The 19,909-nt window shown below is 46.0% G+C and overlaps 1 protein-coding gene across 2 annotated transcripts in view; it reads right to left on the bottom strand.

Annotated features, from left to right (window-relative positions):
* Positions 1 to 19,909, bottom strand: part of CHST11 (carbohydrate sulfotransferase 11) — a 306,442-nt gene that overhangs the window by 158,409 nt on the left and 128,124 nt on the right. For both annotated transcript variants that reach the window (XM_009181578.4, XM_003907073.4), the window contains exon 2: positions 1,509 to 1,594. In XM_009181578.4, coding sequence (XP_009179842.1) covers positions 1,509 to 1,594 — 86 coding nt within the window. The remainder of the gene's footprint in view (positions 1 to 1,508; positions 1,595 to 19,909) is intronic.

The following is a 19,909-nucleotide window of genomic DNA, read 5'->3' as shown; positions in this document are numbered from 1 at the left end:
CCTGTGTTAGGTACTGAGGAGCCAACAGTGAATAGGACAGACGCAGTCCATGGACCTTCCATCCACAGGGGCGGTGACTTCAGAAATAGCTTTTCCCATGGCACCATATGTTACCCATAAAATCTGCAGCAGTGTTTCAGCAGTTTTGTATTGAAGGAGAAAATGCTCTGAGAACAGAGGATATCAACAAAAAGATGGGAATGGTTTGCATCTGAGGAGCCTGTGTTGTTTTCAACACGGGTTACCAGATATCCCATCCTTTGTTGAAACACAGTTCTGCCTCTTCCTTAGGACAGAATGTGTGTGGACAGGCTGGGAGACCTGCCTATCATATGCAGAGTTTTTGGGGCACCAAAGGGAACCCAACTATCAAATTCCCCACTGAGTCACCACAGAACCCAGTACAGCAAGCCTCAGGCAATACTGATGTGGCAACTAATGGACTAATCTGGCCAAGTCACACCTCAAGACAGGGCATGAGTTAACCTAATTAGGCCACCCATGATGCATAAACTCAGGAGTCTATTTTTCCGGAAGGGAGTGGAGGTGAGAGATTGGGAAGGGTGGTAGGGGGTACCAGGTAGTTCTCGAGTGCATCCCTTTGCAAGAGTTCTAAAAATTCGACACCTTTGAGGCCCATGCATTATCTTCTTCCACCAGGTACCTTGGTCCAAAGAAGTATTAAATTTAGTCAGAGACTGTAGCCAAAGCAGTACATTTTCCCCTCTTTCTCTACAGCTATCGAATGTCCACTGATGCTGCTGCTAGTTGTTCACTCACCAGTTCTGGGCATCAAATGCTAATTAATGTTCCTACGAAAGGATCAGTCCCAGAGTCTCCACATCAGGACCCACACACGCCACTGAGGCTGTTGCCATGGCAACCAGGCCTCCTAACTTTGCACTAGCTTTCCACAGAAGACACTTTTCCTTGGTTGGATTTTTTTTTGCTCAAAGAGGAGCTCTTTTCATAATTGATGGCACAGAGGCCACGTTTGCTACCTCATTAAACTAACAAGTTAGATTTACTGAGGCAGTCACTTAGCAAAAGGTCCCTGCTCACAAGGGAGTTTGCCAAACTGGCACAGTGAGGTGGGGCATCACTGGGCTTTAATATGTGGGATGTGGGAGTGGGTGTCAAGTGTACCCATGTGCAACTCTTCCTTTGGGGATACCAACGAGAAGACTGCACAGCCTCGCAGGCCCTTTAATTTCCGAGTCCCATTGCTCGGACTTAAGACTGTATTAATCTCAGGAGTTCAAACCCTGGGCAGGTCTGAATGCTTAGCACTGAGCCTAGGCATTTATTTAATTCTAAACATCCCCTGCTAGAAATTTTCAGAGATGCTACATAGAACAAGGGTGACGAAGAAAGCAACCACTGAAGGTAAAATGCTGGGCTGTGAAAGGAAGTTTTAAATCCCCCAAAGACCACAATTTTGGAGTTTTTAGTATCCATCCCCACCAAAAAAAAAAGGTTCACATGCTGACAGAGTACTCGAAGCTTACCTGGATTGGGTTGTAGAGTTCCTGCAGGGGGCTTCGGGACCCCTTCCGGCAGCAGATGTCCACACCAAAGGGATTCCTCCGCATGACTGAGGAAAGAAAGTGAAGGCTCATCAGAAATGAGCAATAAAGATTTGTTGTCTGACAAAGAAAAAGGCACAGAGGAGGGAAGAAGAAACAGGCAGGAAAGAAAGAGAAAACCAGCTTCTAGCAAAGGAAGATTTCCACGCTGTCCCTTCTCCAACAGCACAGCTGCCGTCTGTCTTCCCAACATTCAGGCATCTCCACATCCAGAAGGATCTAAATCATGCTAAAAAGTCTCCCCAGCAAGTGTTTTAAGAAAACAAGACAGACATCTAAAACTCATTGAAACGAAACCACTTACAAAAGATAGCATAATGGCTGCTTCAAACACAGCAAGTTCTACCCAGCACCAGGCTTGGTAACACATTTTAAGATTCCGCAGACTTCTCCAGCAACAGTCAATGACCTTTTATTCCTAGTCCCTGGAAGCTGGGCTTCTGAGAACGGGCAGGTCCTTCCCCAGGAGGCTCCTCCCACGGAATAGGTCAGAGGCCCAGCCTCCCCAAAGCCTCTCCTAAATTATGTTATTTTTAGTGAAAATATCAGCATGAAGCAGAAAAGACAAGAGTTCATGGGTCCAGACAGAGATGGTACTTACAATTAATAAAAGAGGAGGAATTAAGTGAACTCCTCAAAACCCACCAACATTGAAGCCACCAAGAGCTCTTTTTAAATGGCAATGAATTCTTTCCTTTTCATTTTTCTTGTTCACTCTGTGCAGCCCCTCATGCATTGTGTAAAGCATAGTCATGGGCTTGATCATTATTTGTTGGTGGGAGGAGGAAGGAGGAAGCGAGGGACGAAATGGGGAGAGAGGGAAGGAAGGAAGGAAAAAAGGAAGGTAGGAGGGAAGGAAAGAGAGCAGTAGAGAGGGAGAGAAGGAAAGAGGGAAGGAGGAAAGGAGAAGGAAAGGGAGGGGAGGAGGCGAAGGAAGGGAAGAAAGAGAGAGGAAAAGAGGAAGGAAAGGAAAGAGGAAAGGAAAAAAGGAAGCAGAGAAGGAGGAAGGAGGGAAGAAGGGAGGGAAGGAAGAAGGGAAGGAAGGAGAGAGGAAAAAAAGAGAGATGGGGGAAGACTAAATGGGGCTTTCTGCTCAAGTATACCATAGGCAGTTTTCTTATGGTTCAAGGTGCAACAATGGCATGAGTGAAAAAAGGAAAACTAGAATCTTCCATGAGCCTAAAGAACTCACCTGCTCCACAGAGGCAGCAAATGGAGAGCAGGACATTCCCTGGAACAGACAGCCTGGGTTTGAATACTGGCTCTACTACTACCGGCTGTGTGACCTTAGGGAAACTACCTAACCTCTCTGTGCCTCTGCTTCTTTGTCTGTAAAATGGGAATGAGAGGCATCTAACTTCCTGGGTTGGATGTGAAGATTAAAGGAGTAACTACTATGTGCAAAATGCTTAAAAGTGTGCCTGGCAAAAAGCCAGAGTTTAAAAGTGTAGGTGACAAATTTCAGAAGCTATTTAAGATCCCCTTGGGAGGAAGGCAGGAACTTCTCTACTCGTGGCTATCAAGGGGCCTGATGAGGAGAAACCAGACCTCAAGCAGGGTACAGCTCAAATGACTGGGAGGGCTGGCTGCAGGGGGTAAGCCCAGGGACCTCTGCTCAGAAGTTAATCTGAGGTCGGGAAAGGGAGGAGAGTCATCCACAAGCAGCTGATGACATCTGGAAGGTCTCCGGAGGAACAACTGCTGCTCAGGTGAGCCTCTGTTGACTTGTCACTTTGAGCCACATGGAAACTCTGCAAGTCAATCATCAATGCCCAGAAACAAGATGCCATGTTTTCTCTTTCCTTTTCCTTGACTTCCTAGGGCAGGGGTCAGCAGAATTTTCTGTAAGCAGCCAGACAGCATTTAGGCTTTGCACCCTGCAGCCTCTGTCATAACTCTTCTGCAGGGCCATCGTGGTGTGCAAGCCTTACCAAAAGATACTGAAAGGAATGGGTGTGGCTGGGCACCAACAAAACTTCACCGATGAACAGGGAAATCTGGGAAAATGTCACCTAATTTTCATGTGTCAGAAAATATTATTCTTCTTTTGAGTTTTTTCCATCAATGAACAACAATGGGCAGTGGGCCAGCTTTGGTCCTTGGGCTACAGTTTGCCAACCCCTGCCCTAGAGAACCGCTCCAGGTCTTCTCAGGGTCAGTAGTACAAGCTCCAAACATAGCTACATGCCCACAGTCTTCCCTGCGGAGGGCAGAATCACAGGCAAATGTCAATACATTAAAGCCATTAGAATTTGATCAGGCTGTACAGAGAAACACTGGTTCTTTGTTCCTCCAGTTGCCCCAAGAAGAGGGAAAAAAAAAATTCTATGTTGTTTTTCTTTAATTTATGACTTCATTTTTCATTTCCACCAAAAAGGAGGTAAACTGTTAAATGCACACAAGTTGCCCTTGGTGCACAATGACATAGCAACACTTCGGAGAAGTAAAAACAGCCATAAAACTCGTAAAATTATGCCCACGCCGGGCAAGATTAAATTCTCCCTATGGCGGCAGACAGGCTCATCGAGGCCCATGGCTCCGGGACCGCCGTGGTGAAAAACCTACCATGGAATCCATTAAAAGTCTGCTTTTATGGGGGGCAGTATTATTTAATTGGTTTATTTTTCTAATACGAGGTCTTTAAAATGCTTTGACCGTGTGGGGCCTGAGCCTTGGGTTATTTGCCCACAGCCATCAGCCCTGCCCGTGACTTCACTAGGTGCCATGGGAACCGGCCTTGGCTCCCCAGACCACAAAAGCCAAAGGGGCCTTGTGTGCCTTTTATGGGAATGATAACAACCCCACCATTTCTGGAGTGCTCACTGTGCACCAGGCAGTCGGTGCAGTGGGATCCTTCCCACGGGGAAGGAAGTACCTGCATTTTACAGATAACCCCTCCGCGCCTCCCTTTACTGCAGGCACTTGGCCAAGGTCAAGGCCATGTCAGTGGAAAGGAGCCAAGCTGGCCTCGAGACTGACAGGCGCTGCCCAAGGGAGGAGCCAAGGGTCACCTCCCAATTCAGCTAGGCCAGCCGGCCACGAGGATACAGACCACTGAGTCAAGGCCCGCCCCGCCCACCAGGGTGGGAGGCTTGGGCCAGCACTTTGTCTCTCCTCAAGAGAAAAGAAGGAGCCAGACGACTCAGGAGGAGCCCAGTGATCTGTGGAAGGAAGAGAAGGAGAGTGAAGAAAAGATAAAGTTCCCCAAATCCTCCATGTCACGTTCCAAAAACTAGAGTTTCTCAATGTGCGCTCTACTTACTTTGCCCATCATATTGCTTGTTTAAAAAAGCAGATTTCTGGGCACATTCTTGGGCTTCCTCCCAGAGTTGTTGAATCAGAAGGAAGGGCAGATGGAAGTGAAGGCCCAGGAATCTGCATTTTAATAAGACTTCCCCACCATGGGGAAGACAGGTACAAATTATACTCTTTATGCTTTCTGATTCTTGAGCATCCAATTATAGAATAAACAATTTCCACACCACCGGGCTCCATCTACCTCAGAAGACACTGTAGCATCTACAGTAAGAGCTGTGGACCATCTCCTACTGCTGATGTTGCGTGAAGGTTCGGACCCTCCCTAGAAGTTAAGCCCCACTGTACCCTCTCAGGTTTAGACCACAGGGGCTTTCGGTTTCCAGGGGCCACAAATGACTTCTGGGCTAGTCATATGCAAATGGTAACAATGAGGACCTACTCTGTTGTCTGGGATGCAAAGGAAGGACTAGCAATTATGCACACGAGTATATTCACCCCACATGTATCTTACAAGTGGTGTTAGGGGAGTTTGAGTAACCAAGGCCCAGACGGTGGCAGCTAACGTTCAGAGGGCATCAATGCTTCACCAAGCAGTTCACACATTTAATCCCCACAACAGTCCCACGGCGCGGGTACTACTACCATCCTCACTTCACTGATGAGAATACCGAGGCACAGCAGGGTTAGGTAACCTGCCCAGGTCTCATGACTAGAAAGAGGTGGAGATGGGATTCTGCCTTAGACAGCCCATGGTCTCAGCTGCCACACTGGGTCACCTCTTCACTGACAGGTAAGTCAAACATCCCCATAGTCTCCTCCAGGCCTGAGACCTGCTTGGCTGGCCACTTCTAGGACAAGTCAAAATGTAATAGGATTCATTGAAATGCTGTGATGGCAAACTATTAATTAATGGTTTTATTACACTCATTCATTCGACAAGTTTTTATCACGCACCTACGATGTGCGGGGCAACTCGCCAGGCACTGGGTTTGGGGGATAGAGCCTCTCACTAACCTATTCATGTTGTTGCTGTAGTGCCTGGCATGTAGTAGGTACTCAATAGGTTGATGAATGATAGAGGATTTAACACTTCCTTTAAGAGCATCAGAGAGGTTTAGTTCTTGCTATATATGGAGAAAACTGCCAGTAGTATTAGGCTACGGTTATTTTTTTTTTCCTTTGAAAAATGAAAGGTCTGATGATCAAAAGCCCCGTAAAAGAAATCCCTGAGGCCCCGAGGACATTTAACGGCAGCCTTCTGCTGTCCACCCCGCCCGCTGGGAGTTTTATTTAGCCACAACACTTGTTTTCTCCTCTCTAAACTCAAATCAATGGGATTAAAGGTTTTTTTTTTTAAACAACCTAATTAGCTCAATTTACAGTATGATTTCTTGGACCCAGAAACAGTTCCACATCTCCTACGATACATAAATGAAGCTAAAATTAAACTCAAGCCGCTTGTGTGTGTTTCATTATAATGAAGAGCACGTTGTTTTCAAGTGGACCCTCCATTCCCAGTCTGCTAACTGAGAGCAGCCCGTGGAGAGCTGGCTCAGGACAAAGGAATCAAGCCCACCTAGTTCTCTGGGCGACTCCCTGTGACCCTCTCAGTGCTGCTGGAATGCAAGAGAGCTGCTGGATTGTTAATTCAGGTCTGAAGACATAGAACTGAAATACTGCAGGACCCTAGGTAGGAACTTGCCTCTCATGCATGTCCTAAAACCAAAGACATTTAGAATTCCAAGGGATTCGAGTATAGGCCAATCCCCTCGATTTACAGAAGAAACTCGGAGACCTTACACGCTTGCCCAAAGTGCCCAGTGTAGCTAGCAGCAGAGCCAGGGCCAGAAGTCATATCTTACAAAATAAACTACCACGTAGTGGGAATGTACCATGTATCTGATGCCTGACACGATGCTCAGCCCTTTTCTCACATTGTTTCATTGAATCCTGATAAAACCTCTTTAAGTTAGATGTAATAATGATGTCATCTACTCCCATTTTGCACTTGAGAAAACTGAAGCCCAGAGAGGTTAAGTAACTTGTCCAAGATCACACAGCCAGCAAGCAGCAAGGGCAAGTATCTAATTGACAACCCATGTCTGTTTATTTCTAGCACTGGTGCTCTTCACCGTGCTGTCTCGAAAGGCAGTAAAAGATGCTTTTACCCTTACAACTCCTACCATTTTTGGGCTGTCACTTCCCTCAACGTTTCAAAATGAAGCACTGCTGTACTAAATCACCCAAGTCCAGATGGGTCTCTGCTCCTTCTGCTGGCAAAACAACTCTAATACTCGGTTGACTTCGGACGCTTTCCAAATCTGACTTGCTAACAGGCTGGGCATGATTCATCTGCTCCACACTCAGAGAGTGCAGGGCAGCAATGCACTTGCAGAAATGTTTTTTCCAAATGCACAAATTCATGCCGGAGCCCTAGCAGTGTGCCCCAGCCCATCCATTCGTCAAGACAGAACAGTGTCTGATTCAACCTCATCAAGTTAGAAGGGTGAGCAATGCCCAGCTCCCTCAGCGGGAGCTGCTCCTGCAAGGACAGGCAATTCTGTTTTGCACCCGGGGGACCCAAAGTCAGCCCTCAAAGGACACTGAGTCTCCCAGCTCTCCCTCATCCTCTTCTGAGCTCACTGTGATGAAATGAGTGCTAAAATCAAGTAAGTTCCAGGTAAACCAAGATGAGTTGCTCACCCAGCAAAACCCTTTGGAAGAAGCAGGTTCAACCAGAATTGGATTCAAGTCCTGGTTTTACCCATTAACTAGCCTTGGGACGTTGGGTCAACTTCCTAATCTCTGAAACTCAGCTATGTAACGCGGTTAATAATGCCTGTATCATAGGGTGGTGGTGGGAATGAAGTGAACACGTAAACTAGCCTGGTCCATGGCACTCAAAAACTGTCCACGTGGAAAGCCACAGAGCTGGATCCCACCCCTAGCTCTGCCACCAAACTAAGATCTTCACTTTGAACAAGGTCTCCCTGGGCCTCCGTTTTCTCCTTAGTCAGGTGAAGAGATTCAACCATGTGATCGCTAAGAATCTAATTAGCTCAAATTACAGTATGATTTCTTGGACCCAGGAACAGTTCCACATCTCCCACGATACATAAATGAAGCTAAAATTAAACTCGAGCCGCTTGTGTGTGTTTCATTATAATGAAGAGCACGTTGTTTTCAAGTGGACCCTCCATTCCCAGTCCGCTAACTGAGAGCAGCCCGTGGAGAGCTGGCTCTAACTCTAACCTCCTAACTTCCAAGCACAGGGCGGCAGAAGTTAACCATGGTAGAACCATGGGTTAAACAAGCCCTAGAATTGCTCAGGTTTGGGGAGTCAGGGTGGAAGGAGCGGTGGGTGGGGAGCAGTGAAACAGTAATCAGCGTGGGAGGAAAGAATCTGAGGCCAGGAGAGGCAGGGAACGGAAAAGCCACACCTGGCTGTGAGAACAATCTCTACCCGGTTTACAATCCACCAGCGTTTTAAAACCCCTGCTAGTGAGGTTTTTATCATTTTGCAATAATAACACAGAAATAGTGACATCCCCTCCAAGAAAAAACCTTACACAGAAGCAGAGCTGGTAGTCTGTAGCTCAGCGGGGCGTGGGCCACACGGGTAGCTTTTAGGACAAACTCCTTGTCTCAGTAACCCAGCTGCAACCTGAAGCTCTCCCAGGAGGAACTCAGAGTTAGGGGATCTCAGAGTGGGAAGAATCTGACCCCTAACAGAGGCACCTTGAAGCTCTCCTTAGCAATGACTTACATTACTTTGAGTTCAGCACTGCCAACACTCTCCTTTTATTTTATTTTTTAATTTTTTGAGACAGGGTCTCACTCTGTCACCCACGCAGGAGGGCAGTAGCCCAATCTCAACCTCTATCTCCCAGGCTCAAGTGATCTTCCCACCTCAGCCTCCCCAGTGCCTGGGACTACAGGCATATGCCACCATGCCCAGATAATTTTTGCAATTGTTTTGTGGAAACAGTTTTGCCATGTTGCCCAGGCCGGTCTCGAACTCCTGCATTCAAGCAATCCTCCCACCTTGGTCTCCCAGAGTGCTGGGATTACAGGCGTGAGCCACCTCGTCAAGCCCTACTCTCCTTTTAAATGCAAAGGAAGGAACTCCCTTCTAACACTAGAACCCAAGCGCACTGTTTGAGTCGCTTTCTGGAAGGAATACCAGAACTGGAGGCAAGAGAAGAAAAAGCAAAATAAAAGGGGGAGAGCGGGGAGAAGAGGAAGGAGAGTACTGAAGCCCGAAGGCTTCTACATCACAGTTTGGCTTAGACTTGGTTCAATCCTAAACCGTTCTCATAAATATGAGAGGTAAACAGAAGCCAGTAAGTCCTCCCGAAAACTACATCTGAAGCTAATCCACTCTGAGATTTACAAATACCCAGGAACCTCTGTCTCCGTGAGATTTCATTTTATTACAAGGATCCTGTAGCTCTTTGAATCCAAACTCATATTTGGAGTCTGAGGGTTTCTTAGCCCTCATCTGGTCACTCCTGCTCATTTGCAGAGGAAAATACTGGGCCCAGTGTGGGGACAGAATGGCCAGAGGTCCCACAGCAGGGCTGGAGATCACCCCTGGGCCTAGCCAAGCCCCTCGCCTGCCAGGTTTGCCCCTCTCGACATGTCCACGGCCTAAGCGCTCCGTGCACAGCAGGTACTCGGTACGTTTGTGTCAAATGAATAAAAACAACAGAACAAGTGATCTGAGGCTTTAACCAAAGGTACTCTACTAAAGGGTATCACTTACTTACAGCAAACGAACAAAGAAAAGGAGTTAGCATGTGCCCTACTGACAGATTCTTCCCAAAGTGCCAATGCTTCCTCAAAGTGTTTCAATTACCTTCTTAGGCAAAGTAGTTAAATCAAAAAGAAAAATTAATATGATATACTGTTGTGGTGCTGTGATGTGCCTTAAATGAACTCTCCAAGTACCCAGTCAACATGAGCCTTTATTACTGTCTCTCTCTATTACTTACGGCCAAGCCAGGAGGGAGGTGGTATCACACCCATTTTACAGACAAGGAAGCTGAGGCTCAAAGAAGTTAAGAACTGACCCAGTGACATAGCTAGTGAATGGCAGAGTTGGGATTCAAACCCACACACCTGCATGCTTTCCCCCACTCCTGGGAAATGGGACATGTCACAGCTTATAGATGTTGGGGACTGATAGAGACCAAGCAAATAGGCAATCCCAAATGTTGACCCAGTATTCTCCCACCAATCAGACCTTCAGGAGCTTTACAAAACATTCAGCACACTTGTATTCACAAGTGACTTTCCAGGAGCCGTGAAACAGTGAGGTGAAAATAGGGTTCAGCCTAACCTGTCATCCATGCCATTATCAAACTTAAGTTTTCCAACTTCCCATTCCTCCCCTCACCCAGTCCCTCCCACAGGGACAATTCAGAGCCTTTAAAACCATTCCCAAATCTCTTTCTCCTTACTGGAGACCCTATAAGCAAATTCACTGAAGAATACTGAGGGATTTGGGGTTGATTTGATTAGAGAATAATCTGAACCTATATCATAGCCATTCCCACGTCGGTCTCTCCTACTCCAGCTCCTCCAAGCAAGAGCCCCTCCCGACGCCCAGCCTGTAGAAGGTGGTTGTAGAACTAAAGTGAATTAAACTTGGCAGATGAAAGTCAAGGGTGTAAATCTAAGAATTACGTGAATGTGCTTAGTATAGCTTGGGAAAAGATGCAGCTTCATCTAAGAGCCGTGAGATTTACTGACATGGAAGCCTTCCAGTGGGGGCTCTTATACTCAGCTTTGAAGAATATACTGTATACATTAAAATATTTACCAACCAGGAGAAGAACTGGGCCACCAAATGGAGTCCCCCAAACCGATGGCCCCAGCAGCCAACCCATTCCCTCTTTTAGAGAATTCTGGCCGATCTGCAGACATATGCCCAGAGCGCATGCCTACTTCCAAAAGTACAAGATCCCTGTCCAAGTACAAATCTGTTGTCAGCCTGACGGGTTAGTGCACCATCAGGCTCATCTAAGACAAAAAGAGCTCTTCAGAGACCACCTGGTCCAATGACTTCCACACAAGGAAAGAGAATGAATCTATGTGGTTAGGGAAAGTATCCTCAAAACTGATTCTGACTGAGCAAAAGAAATGGCAGGACACAAAGTGCTATAATCTGGATGTTTTTGTCCTCCCAAAATACTAACCCCCAAGATAATCATTTTAGAGGGTGGGGCCTTTGGAAGGTGATTTGGTCATGGGGGGTAGAGACCTCATAAATGGGATTAGTGCCCTTATAAAAGAAGCCCCTAAAAAGACCACTTACCCCCTCCACCATGTGAGGACACAGCAAGAAGGGACTACCTATGAACCAGAAAGCAGGGCCTCACCAGACACCAAATCTACCAATGCCTTGGTCTTGGGCTTCCCAGCCTCCAGAACTGTGAGAAATGCATTTCTGTTCTGTATAAGCCACCCAGTTCATGGTATTTTGTTATAGCACCCTGAACAGATTAAGACACAAAGCTCAAACGTAATCTTCCTGGCCAGTGGGGTATGCTGTCCACCCACTGAGAGCATGAGAGACGAGAAGGGAGAAGAGAGAAAGGGACAGTAAGAGAGAGAAGGGGAAGGGAGGAGAGAAGGGGAAGAGAGGAGAGGAGATGGCAGGGAAGGGGAGCGGAAGGGAGGGGAGGGGAGGAGGTGCCAGGTATTAAAAGATTAAACTACCACATCCCTAGGCCCATTTTACAGGTCAAGAAATGGACGTGCAGGATAGAAGGTGATCTGTTCAAGGACACACTGCTGGCTATAGGCCGAGTTGCAGCTAAAATGAAGACCTCCTGATTCCTGGCCTCATCCCTTTCTCCTTTTGCACGTGATTTACATATAAATATATATAGAAAACCAAGACAAGTTTTATTTTAGAAGTACTATCCTTACTATGTGTGACGAACTAACATTTCCTATTGTTCTTTTATAAAGTACTAATCACAACTCACTAAACCCATTTTACAACACACCAATGGGTCATGGTGCATGGTTTGAAAACGCCTGACTCAGATATCTGGAAAGAGTCAAGCCAAGGCCAGAGGTCCCACAGGTGTGCTTTCCAGCCCTGTTGTAGGACCTGTGGCCTTGACTTGACTCTTCCTTTAAGTTCAATTTGAGGGTGCTTATGAATGGAATATGTTAAACATTGATAAAGAGAACTCCTGGCTTCCACAGTTAAAATTTCCCTCCTACAATGTTCACCATCACAGTGGATGCCACCACCATGCCCTAGCTGTGAAGACCAAACAGCGAGGAATTATTCTTAAACTCTTTTTTCAGTCTGCTATGCCCCACCCATCAGCATGTCTCTGTCCTCACCACCCTGGTACAAGCCATCATCGCCTTCCCCTTGGGCTATGACAAAAACCTCTTAACTGGTCTCTCTGTTGCCACCTTGGCCTCCCTACTCTATTCTCTACCAGCGGCCAGAATAATCTTCTAAAAACGTAAATCAGATCACAACAGCCTTCCTGCTCCAAAGATCTGCCACCATCTTAGAACAAAATCCAAAGTCTTTCCATGGCCCAGAGGCCCCCCATGATATAGCGCCACCTGCCTCTGCCCCTCCTCCTCTGCCATACTGGTCATCTTGCTCTTTCTCCAAAAAACCAAGCATGAGCCTCAGGGCCTTTGCACTCATTGCTCTGTCGGCCTGGAGCCCCTCTCCCAACACCAACAACTGCTCTCTTCTTTACTCTGCCCTCCGACCGCATCATCAGGTCCCCAGAGAGAGCTTCCCTGGACACACTGTCTCCCGTGGCCTCATTTCTCTCCTGTCCCTCCCCTTCTTTGCTGTATTCTTTTTTTTTTTTTAAAGACAGGGTCTTGTTCTGTCGCCCAGGCTAGAGTAAAGTGGTGTGATATTGGCTCACTGCAACTTCCAACTCCCATGTTTGAGCGATTCTCATGCCTCAGCCTCCCAAGTAGCTGGGATTACAGGCGTGTGCCACCACGCCCAGCTAATTTTTGGCATTTTTAGTAGACAGGGTTTCACCATGTTGGCCAGGCTGGTCTCAAACTCCTGGCTTCAAGTGATCTGCCCGCCTCAGCCTCCCAAAGTGCTGGGATTACAGGTATAAGCCGCCATGCCCCACCTGCCATATTCTTCTTCAAGGCATTGATTCCCTCCCGTCTTTCTATCTTAAATGCTTTATTGGCTGTTGTCTATTTATTGCCACCACGAGACCCTAAGTTTCATGAGCAAAAGGACTTGGACTGTCTTGTCTACCACAATATCCTCAGTTCCTAAAAGGGGCCTAAATTCAGGGCTGAATGAATAAATGAATGAATGGAAGTGCCTTTCCCAAAAGACAGGAAACTAAACCATTTTGAAATACACTCACCCCAGTCCAAGGTCTTCTAAACTTTCCTGATAAGAGTCATCCGAGGTACTATTTAAAAAACATATATTCCCAGCCCTTCTGAATCAGGTTCTCCTACAGAGGGGCCTGGGAAGCTTCAAGCTTGATGAGCACCCCAGGGGATTTGTATCTTGGAAGGGTCTGGGGACGCTGGACCAGCCAGACATGGGGAACAGGTGCACACATAGAGAGCACACGTGCAGGCCATCTGGAGAAGAGCAGAGGGAGAAACTGGTACCAGGTGGGGCCAATGAGGCCAGGGGCCTGGGCATAGGTACTTACAAGGGTCATGTGGCACCTAACAGCCAAGGGACGGGCCAGCGAGGGTGAAGCATCTTTATGTATTTATTTATTTATTTTTGAGACAGAGTCTTGCTTTGCCGCCCAGGCTGTAGTGCAGTGGCGCCATCTTGGCTCACTGCAGCCTCCTCCTCCTGGGTTCAAGCAATTCTCCTGCCTCAGCCTCCCGAGTAGCTGGGATTACAGGCATGTGCCACACGCCCACCTAATTTTTGTATTTTCATAGAGACGGGGTTTCACCATGTGGACTAGGCTGGTCTTGAACTCCTGACCTCAGGTGATCCGCCTGCCTCAGCCTCCCAAAGTGCTGGGAACTTTAAGTCATCCAGACAAGGATTTGAGGCCAAACCGAGAAAGCATTCATCTGATTCTGTAGTCAAACTAGAACCCTTGAATCAGTTCTTCGAGGCAAGAAATAATACAACTGCAGTTTTGCTTTTTTGTTAATTGTAATAAAATATACATAACATAAAATTTGCCATTTTGACCACTTTCAGGTGTCCAAGTCAGTGCCATTAAGTACATTCACATTCTTGTGCAACTGTCACCAACTATATATCACTTTGTAATAACAACTCCCCATTCCCGTCTCTCTTGTCCATGGTAACCCCCATTCGAGTTCCTGTCTCTATGAATTTGAATATTCTTTTTTTTTTTTTTTTGAGACAAGGTCTTGCTGTGTCACCCAGGCTGGAGTGCAGTGGTACAAACTTGGCTCACTGCAACCTCTGCCTTCCAGTCTCAAGCAATCCTCCCACCTCAGCCTTCAGAGTAGCTGGGACTACAGACACAGGCCACCATCCCTGGCTAATTTTTGAATTTTTTATAGAGATGGGTTTTGCCATGTTGCCCAGGCTTGCCTTGATGGGTTTCACCATGTTGCCCATGCTTGCCTTGAATTCCTGGACTCAAGCAATCCACCCACCTCGGCCTCCCAAAGTGCTGGGATTACAGATGTGAGCCACCAAACCCAGCTGAATTAGAATATTCTAAGTGCTTCACGCAAGTGGGATCATACACTGTCTGTCCTTTTGTGTCTGGCTTTTTTCACTTAGCGTAATGTCTTTTAAGTCCATCCACATTGTAGAATGTATAAGAATTTCCTTATTCTGACATATTGTTATTCTGAATAATATCCCATCATACATACCACTATCCATTCATCCACTGATGGGCATTAGGGTTGCTTCCAACTTCTGGCCACCGTGACTCATGCTGCTATGAACACGGTGTTCAGGTATCTGTCCAACTCCTGGCTGCGGTTTTGCTTTTTAAGCTGTTTTGCTGGGACATGGAGCAACACCCTGAGGCGGAGCCCAGAGGCTGCTGGTGAGCAGGTTGGCTGGTGGCCACCACTAACTGGCTTGATGGTTCAAAACCAGCCTGGTCAACGTGGTGAAGCCCCATCTCTATGAAAATACAAAAATTAGCTGGGCATGGTAGTACACCAGCTTTCTACACTGAAAGCTGGTGCTGTGAGGATGGCAGGTGGGCAATGGAGCATGGCTGTCACATACAGAACTTTAGAACAGTGACCTTAGGTAAAACAATGCCAGGATGGACTTCAGTCAACTCTCACTTAACTAAGTCTTAAAGCTGTTTGTGAACCTGAGGACAGGCAAGGAAGGAATCAAGACATAATGAAGCCATCTGGGTGGGTCTGGTCTTTGGTGGCAAGACATTGGAATGAGCCAGTCTGTGACTCAAGTCTGGGTCATAGGCTGCAGGAACCCACTCAGAGCAGAGCTCGGCTCTGAAGAAAGCAGCTTCAGGCTTCTGAGGCTGCAACCCGAAAAGTGGCTTGAGAAGGTGACCCCAATATTGTTTGAGATGCCAAAATTGTTTTCTTAAAAACCTGGGATGATTTCAAATGAAGTGCAAAAAAATGTCCAGAACTGGTAAGTACACAGACACAGAAAGTAGACCAGCAACTGCCTAAGGCCAGGGGTGGGGATGGCAAGTGACAATAAATAGACACAGAGTTTCTTTCCAGGGTGATGGAAATGTTCTAAAATTAGACTGTGGGGACGCACTCTATAAAATGCTAAAATTCATTGAATTCTACACTGAAAGTGGGTGAATTTTACACGTAAATAATATTTCAATAAGACTGCTTTTAAAATAAGTATAGAGATGTTTAAGAATAAACCCATAATATTAATATTTTCAAGATTTTGACCTGCTTGAATAGATCTACATTGCAATACACTATGAAAGACTTCATTGAACAATTTATTTGATTTGAAATTTTAAGCTGAAATCTAAGTTTACATATAATACTAGAGCATTTTAAAAACTTAATCTCCTCTAGCCCAGGCAACAGAGTGAGACTCCATCTCAAAAACAAAACAAGACAAAACAAAAAAATCTTAATCTCTAACCAATTGAAGAGTCTGAAACATTAAATAAATTAAATAAGTAAATCTTAAGATCTGCCATATTTAAGTTTGAGGTATTAGATTTCTATTACGTAAATACTTGAGCCGGGCAGGATGGTGAACACGTGTAATCCCAGCACTGTGGAAGGCTAAGGCGGGTAGATTGCTTGAGCCCAGGTTTTCGAGACCTGCCTGGGCAACAGGACAAAACCCCATCTCTACAAAAAATACAAACACCACCAAGGTGTGGTGGTGCATGCCTGTAGTCCCAGCCACCAGGGAAGCGGAAGTGGAAGGACTGCTTGAGCCCAGGAGGTTGAGGCTGCAGTGAGCCACCATCCTGCCACTGCACTCTAGTCTGGGCAACTGCGTGAGACCCTATCTCAAAATAAATAAACAAACAAATGAATAAATAAATGCTTGTGCATTAATTGGGCAAATGAAGTATTCAAAAATAACTGTAAATAGATGACATTTTAAAAGCAATTTGAATTGTTATCAGAAGATTAAGTGTGTTAAAGGATCAAACATTAATTAAAGGCCACCCTAAATGTAACTGTTAAAGGCTTCTGAATAGAAGAGTAATTCTAAATTTAAAGGTAGCTTCCTAGATTTGTGACTTAAATTTTATTAGAAGCCTTTTCTGTATACAACTGTCATCCCAGTGACATGAAAAAACCTCACATCAACAGAGAAGATAATTAATAGGAAATGGCATCTTTAGGCTGGCCTAAGGGGTGGAGAGTGTGAGTGTCTGGGGTAAAAGAGAACCAGCCCCTACCCCAAAGCTCAGCATAAATTCTGTCCCTGAAAACCTCTACAGTAGTAGAAGAACTTTATTGCTGAGAAACTTAAGACGCTGTGGAAAAAACACAGTTCAAGGAATTGATATTGGCAGTTAACCTGGGGAAGCCCTCATAAATTACATTTTATGTTCACTTAAATAAAACGAGAGAGACAGCACTGCAACACAGATCATATTAATTACATTTTACACACTTCAAATGAGTAATTATAAGCCTTATACGTTTACTTTGCATTTATCCTTCCTCGCCTGCTGAAGAATGTTCCCCTCTCCCTGCAGTTTCCCTGGAATGCTTATACATTTATTTTGCAGCGAGGCAGAAAACATGCCAAAGTGCTTTCTCCTCTGCCTGGCACTCCAAGTCTGATTTTACAACCTGGACACGCTGATGTCTGCCTCTGGGGTTCCCCCACGGCTTCAGAGACAGAGTAACGTAGCTGCTTAAGAAAGGAAGTAGTCCAGATAACCTTTATTTAAGCTACTCAAGCATGGCGGGGCATTAACCCCAAACCTGCCTCCTCCCCTTGAGTCCAGAAAGCTGTTTAGCTTTGCCCAGGAAAATCTCACTCACACAGTCCTCACACTGTCCCACTGTGCCCGGCAACCCCACCTCACTCGGGCAGGCGTCTCGCCCAGGGCTCCAGTCCCTCCCGGCCACACGACCTCTTAAAAGCCCAAGGGATTTTCGCCCATTCTTTGTCCATCTCAAGAGCACCCGGGCAAACCCTGAGCCTACCTAGGCTTCTGCTTTCTTTCCCTTTTCTCCACTCTTGTCCTAGAAGGCAGGAACAGGTCCTGGCTATGACCATGGTAAAGTGGACTGCACAGTGTCCCAAATTCATATCCACTGGGCACCTGCAACCATGGATCGCAGTGTACAATCCGCTGCAATCCACTGTGACATGCTATGACCATGATACGGTGGATTGCACGCTGTCCCTTCCAAATTCATATCCACTGGGAATCTCAGAAGGTGACCTCTGGAAATACAGTCTTTACAGATATAATGAGTTAAATTAAGTGAGGTCAGACTAGTGTCCTTATAAGAAGAGGAGAGGACCCACAGAGACACACACAGGGAAGAGGACCATGGAAGACACAGGCGGAGATGCAAGTGATGCAGCTACAGGCCAGGACACGCCTAGGATTGCTGGGAGCCACCAGAAGCCAGGAATAGGCAAGGAGGGATTCTTCTCTAGGGCCTTCAGAGGGAACACAGCCCTGCTGACACCTTCATTTTGGATCTCCGGTCTCCCTTTAGAACTGTGGGAGAAAAAAATTTCTGTGGTTTAAAGCCACCCAGCGTGTGGGGATTTGTCATGGCAGCCTTAGCAAATTGATACACACAGCTTCCCATCTTGTGTGTCCTTGACAAGATACTCAATCTCTTAGCCTCAGTTATCTCACCTGTAAAATGGGGAGAACAATATGTCTACCTAGTAAGGTTGTCGTAAAAACTAAATAAGTTCATCCATGTCACGTGTTTGGAGCAGGGCCTGGCCCAAGGTAAGTGCTCAATAAGCCATAATTAGCTCCCATTTCTAATCGTCCACTCCCTTGTCTTTCTAATTATTTGACAGTATCTCAAAATCCTCTTATATTCCAACCCAAAATCTCGCTGTTTTAATACAAACACATTAATCAGTGGACACACAACTATTTCACAAACCAGAGAGGAGCTACTGCACAGTCAACAGACAGAAGGGGTGGATGATGTATGCTGGAGGCCTAAGTGCTTTGGCATTGCTCAAGGTGAGTACGAGGCAAGTGCAGGAGGCGGAAGTGGGGCTGTTGAATAAGCACGGTGAGCATCTTTTCTCCAGAAGCAAAGATAGCTGGAAAGACGATCTCTCCTCCAAGGAAAGGCCTGCCTGCCGTGACAGAGCTGGGGCTTCCAAGGCAACACCCACGGACCCAAACCCCTATTTCATTTCCATGTTTTTAAGAGGTAAAGATGGGGATTAGCTTTTTAATTGTTCATTCATATTCTTTTCTTCTGACATTTTACTGGCACAAGATGCCAACAGAGAGAACACTGATTTTAAAAACAGCCCCATGTGCGCTGCATCACTGGGGCCGTGAAGATGTTGACACCCTTCAAATCCAGCAGTTTCCCTCTTGGGAAATTACACCAAGGGATTAATTCAACAGAAACTAAAAGATGGATGTGTAAAGATGTTTGCTATAGAATTTCCCTCGTAATGGCCAAAAATTGAAAACACTCTAGGATATGAACTATCATTTATGAAATTATTCCTATAATCTTGGACCAACCGAAAAATGCTACTGTTATTAAAATAACATGAAGACATGTAAATGGGGTTTAAGTTAAAGCAACAGAATTCAAAATATTATGTGGATCGGGACCTTGGTTGTGTAAATACACATACACATATAAAAGACAGCATATAAAAGTGAAAACAGGCAGGGCATGGTGGCTCGCACCTGTAATCCCAGCACTTTGGGAGGCTGAGGAAGGGAGATCACCTAAGGTCAGGAGTTCAAGACCAGTCTGGCCAACATGGTAAAACCCCATCTCTACTAAAAATACAAAACTTAGCCAGGCATGGTGGCATATACCTGTAGTCCCAGCTACTGGGGAGGCTGAGGCACAAGAATTGTTTGAACCCGGAAGGCAGAGATTGCAGTGAGCCTAGATTCTACCACTGCACCCCAGCCTGGGTGACAAAGTAAGACTCTGTGAAAAGAAAGAAAGAAAGCAGAAACAGAGAGAAGGAGAGAAAGAGAGAGAAAGAAAGAACAACTGCGTTAAAATAGAGTAGTTTTTACACTTTCTTTCATGTTGTATAGTATTCTTCCCACTAAAAATGATGACTCAATGTAAGGCCAGATCCAAATCAACTCTAAGTGTTAAAGATGCTACTGAAAATCAGGCAAGTTCTAAACAAAGAGTTGGAATATCCCCAACAAAAACCTAACAATTCTCTATCTTCAGCCACTGATGTGAATATTGTTACTCAAGGGATCTTTGGATGGGGCGCGGTGGCTCACGCCTGTAATCCCAACACTTTGGGAGGCCAAGGAGGGTGGAGCACTTGAGGTCAGGAGTTTGAGACCAGCCTGGTTAACATGGTGAAACCCCATCTCTACTAAAAATACAAAAATTAGCTGGGTGTGGTGGCAGGTGCCTGTAATCCCAGATACTCCAGAGGC

The sequence above is a fragment of the Papio anubis genome, chromosome 9 (assembly GCF_008728515.1).
Source record: "Papio anubis isolate 15944 chromosome 9, Panubis1.0, whole genome shotgun sequence".
Classification (NCBI taxonomy): Eukaryota; Metazoa; Chordata; class Mammalia; order Primates; family Cercopithecidae; genus Papio; species Papio anubis.
This window is presented reverse-complemented; position numbering and strand designations above follow the sequence as displayed.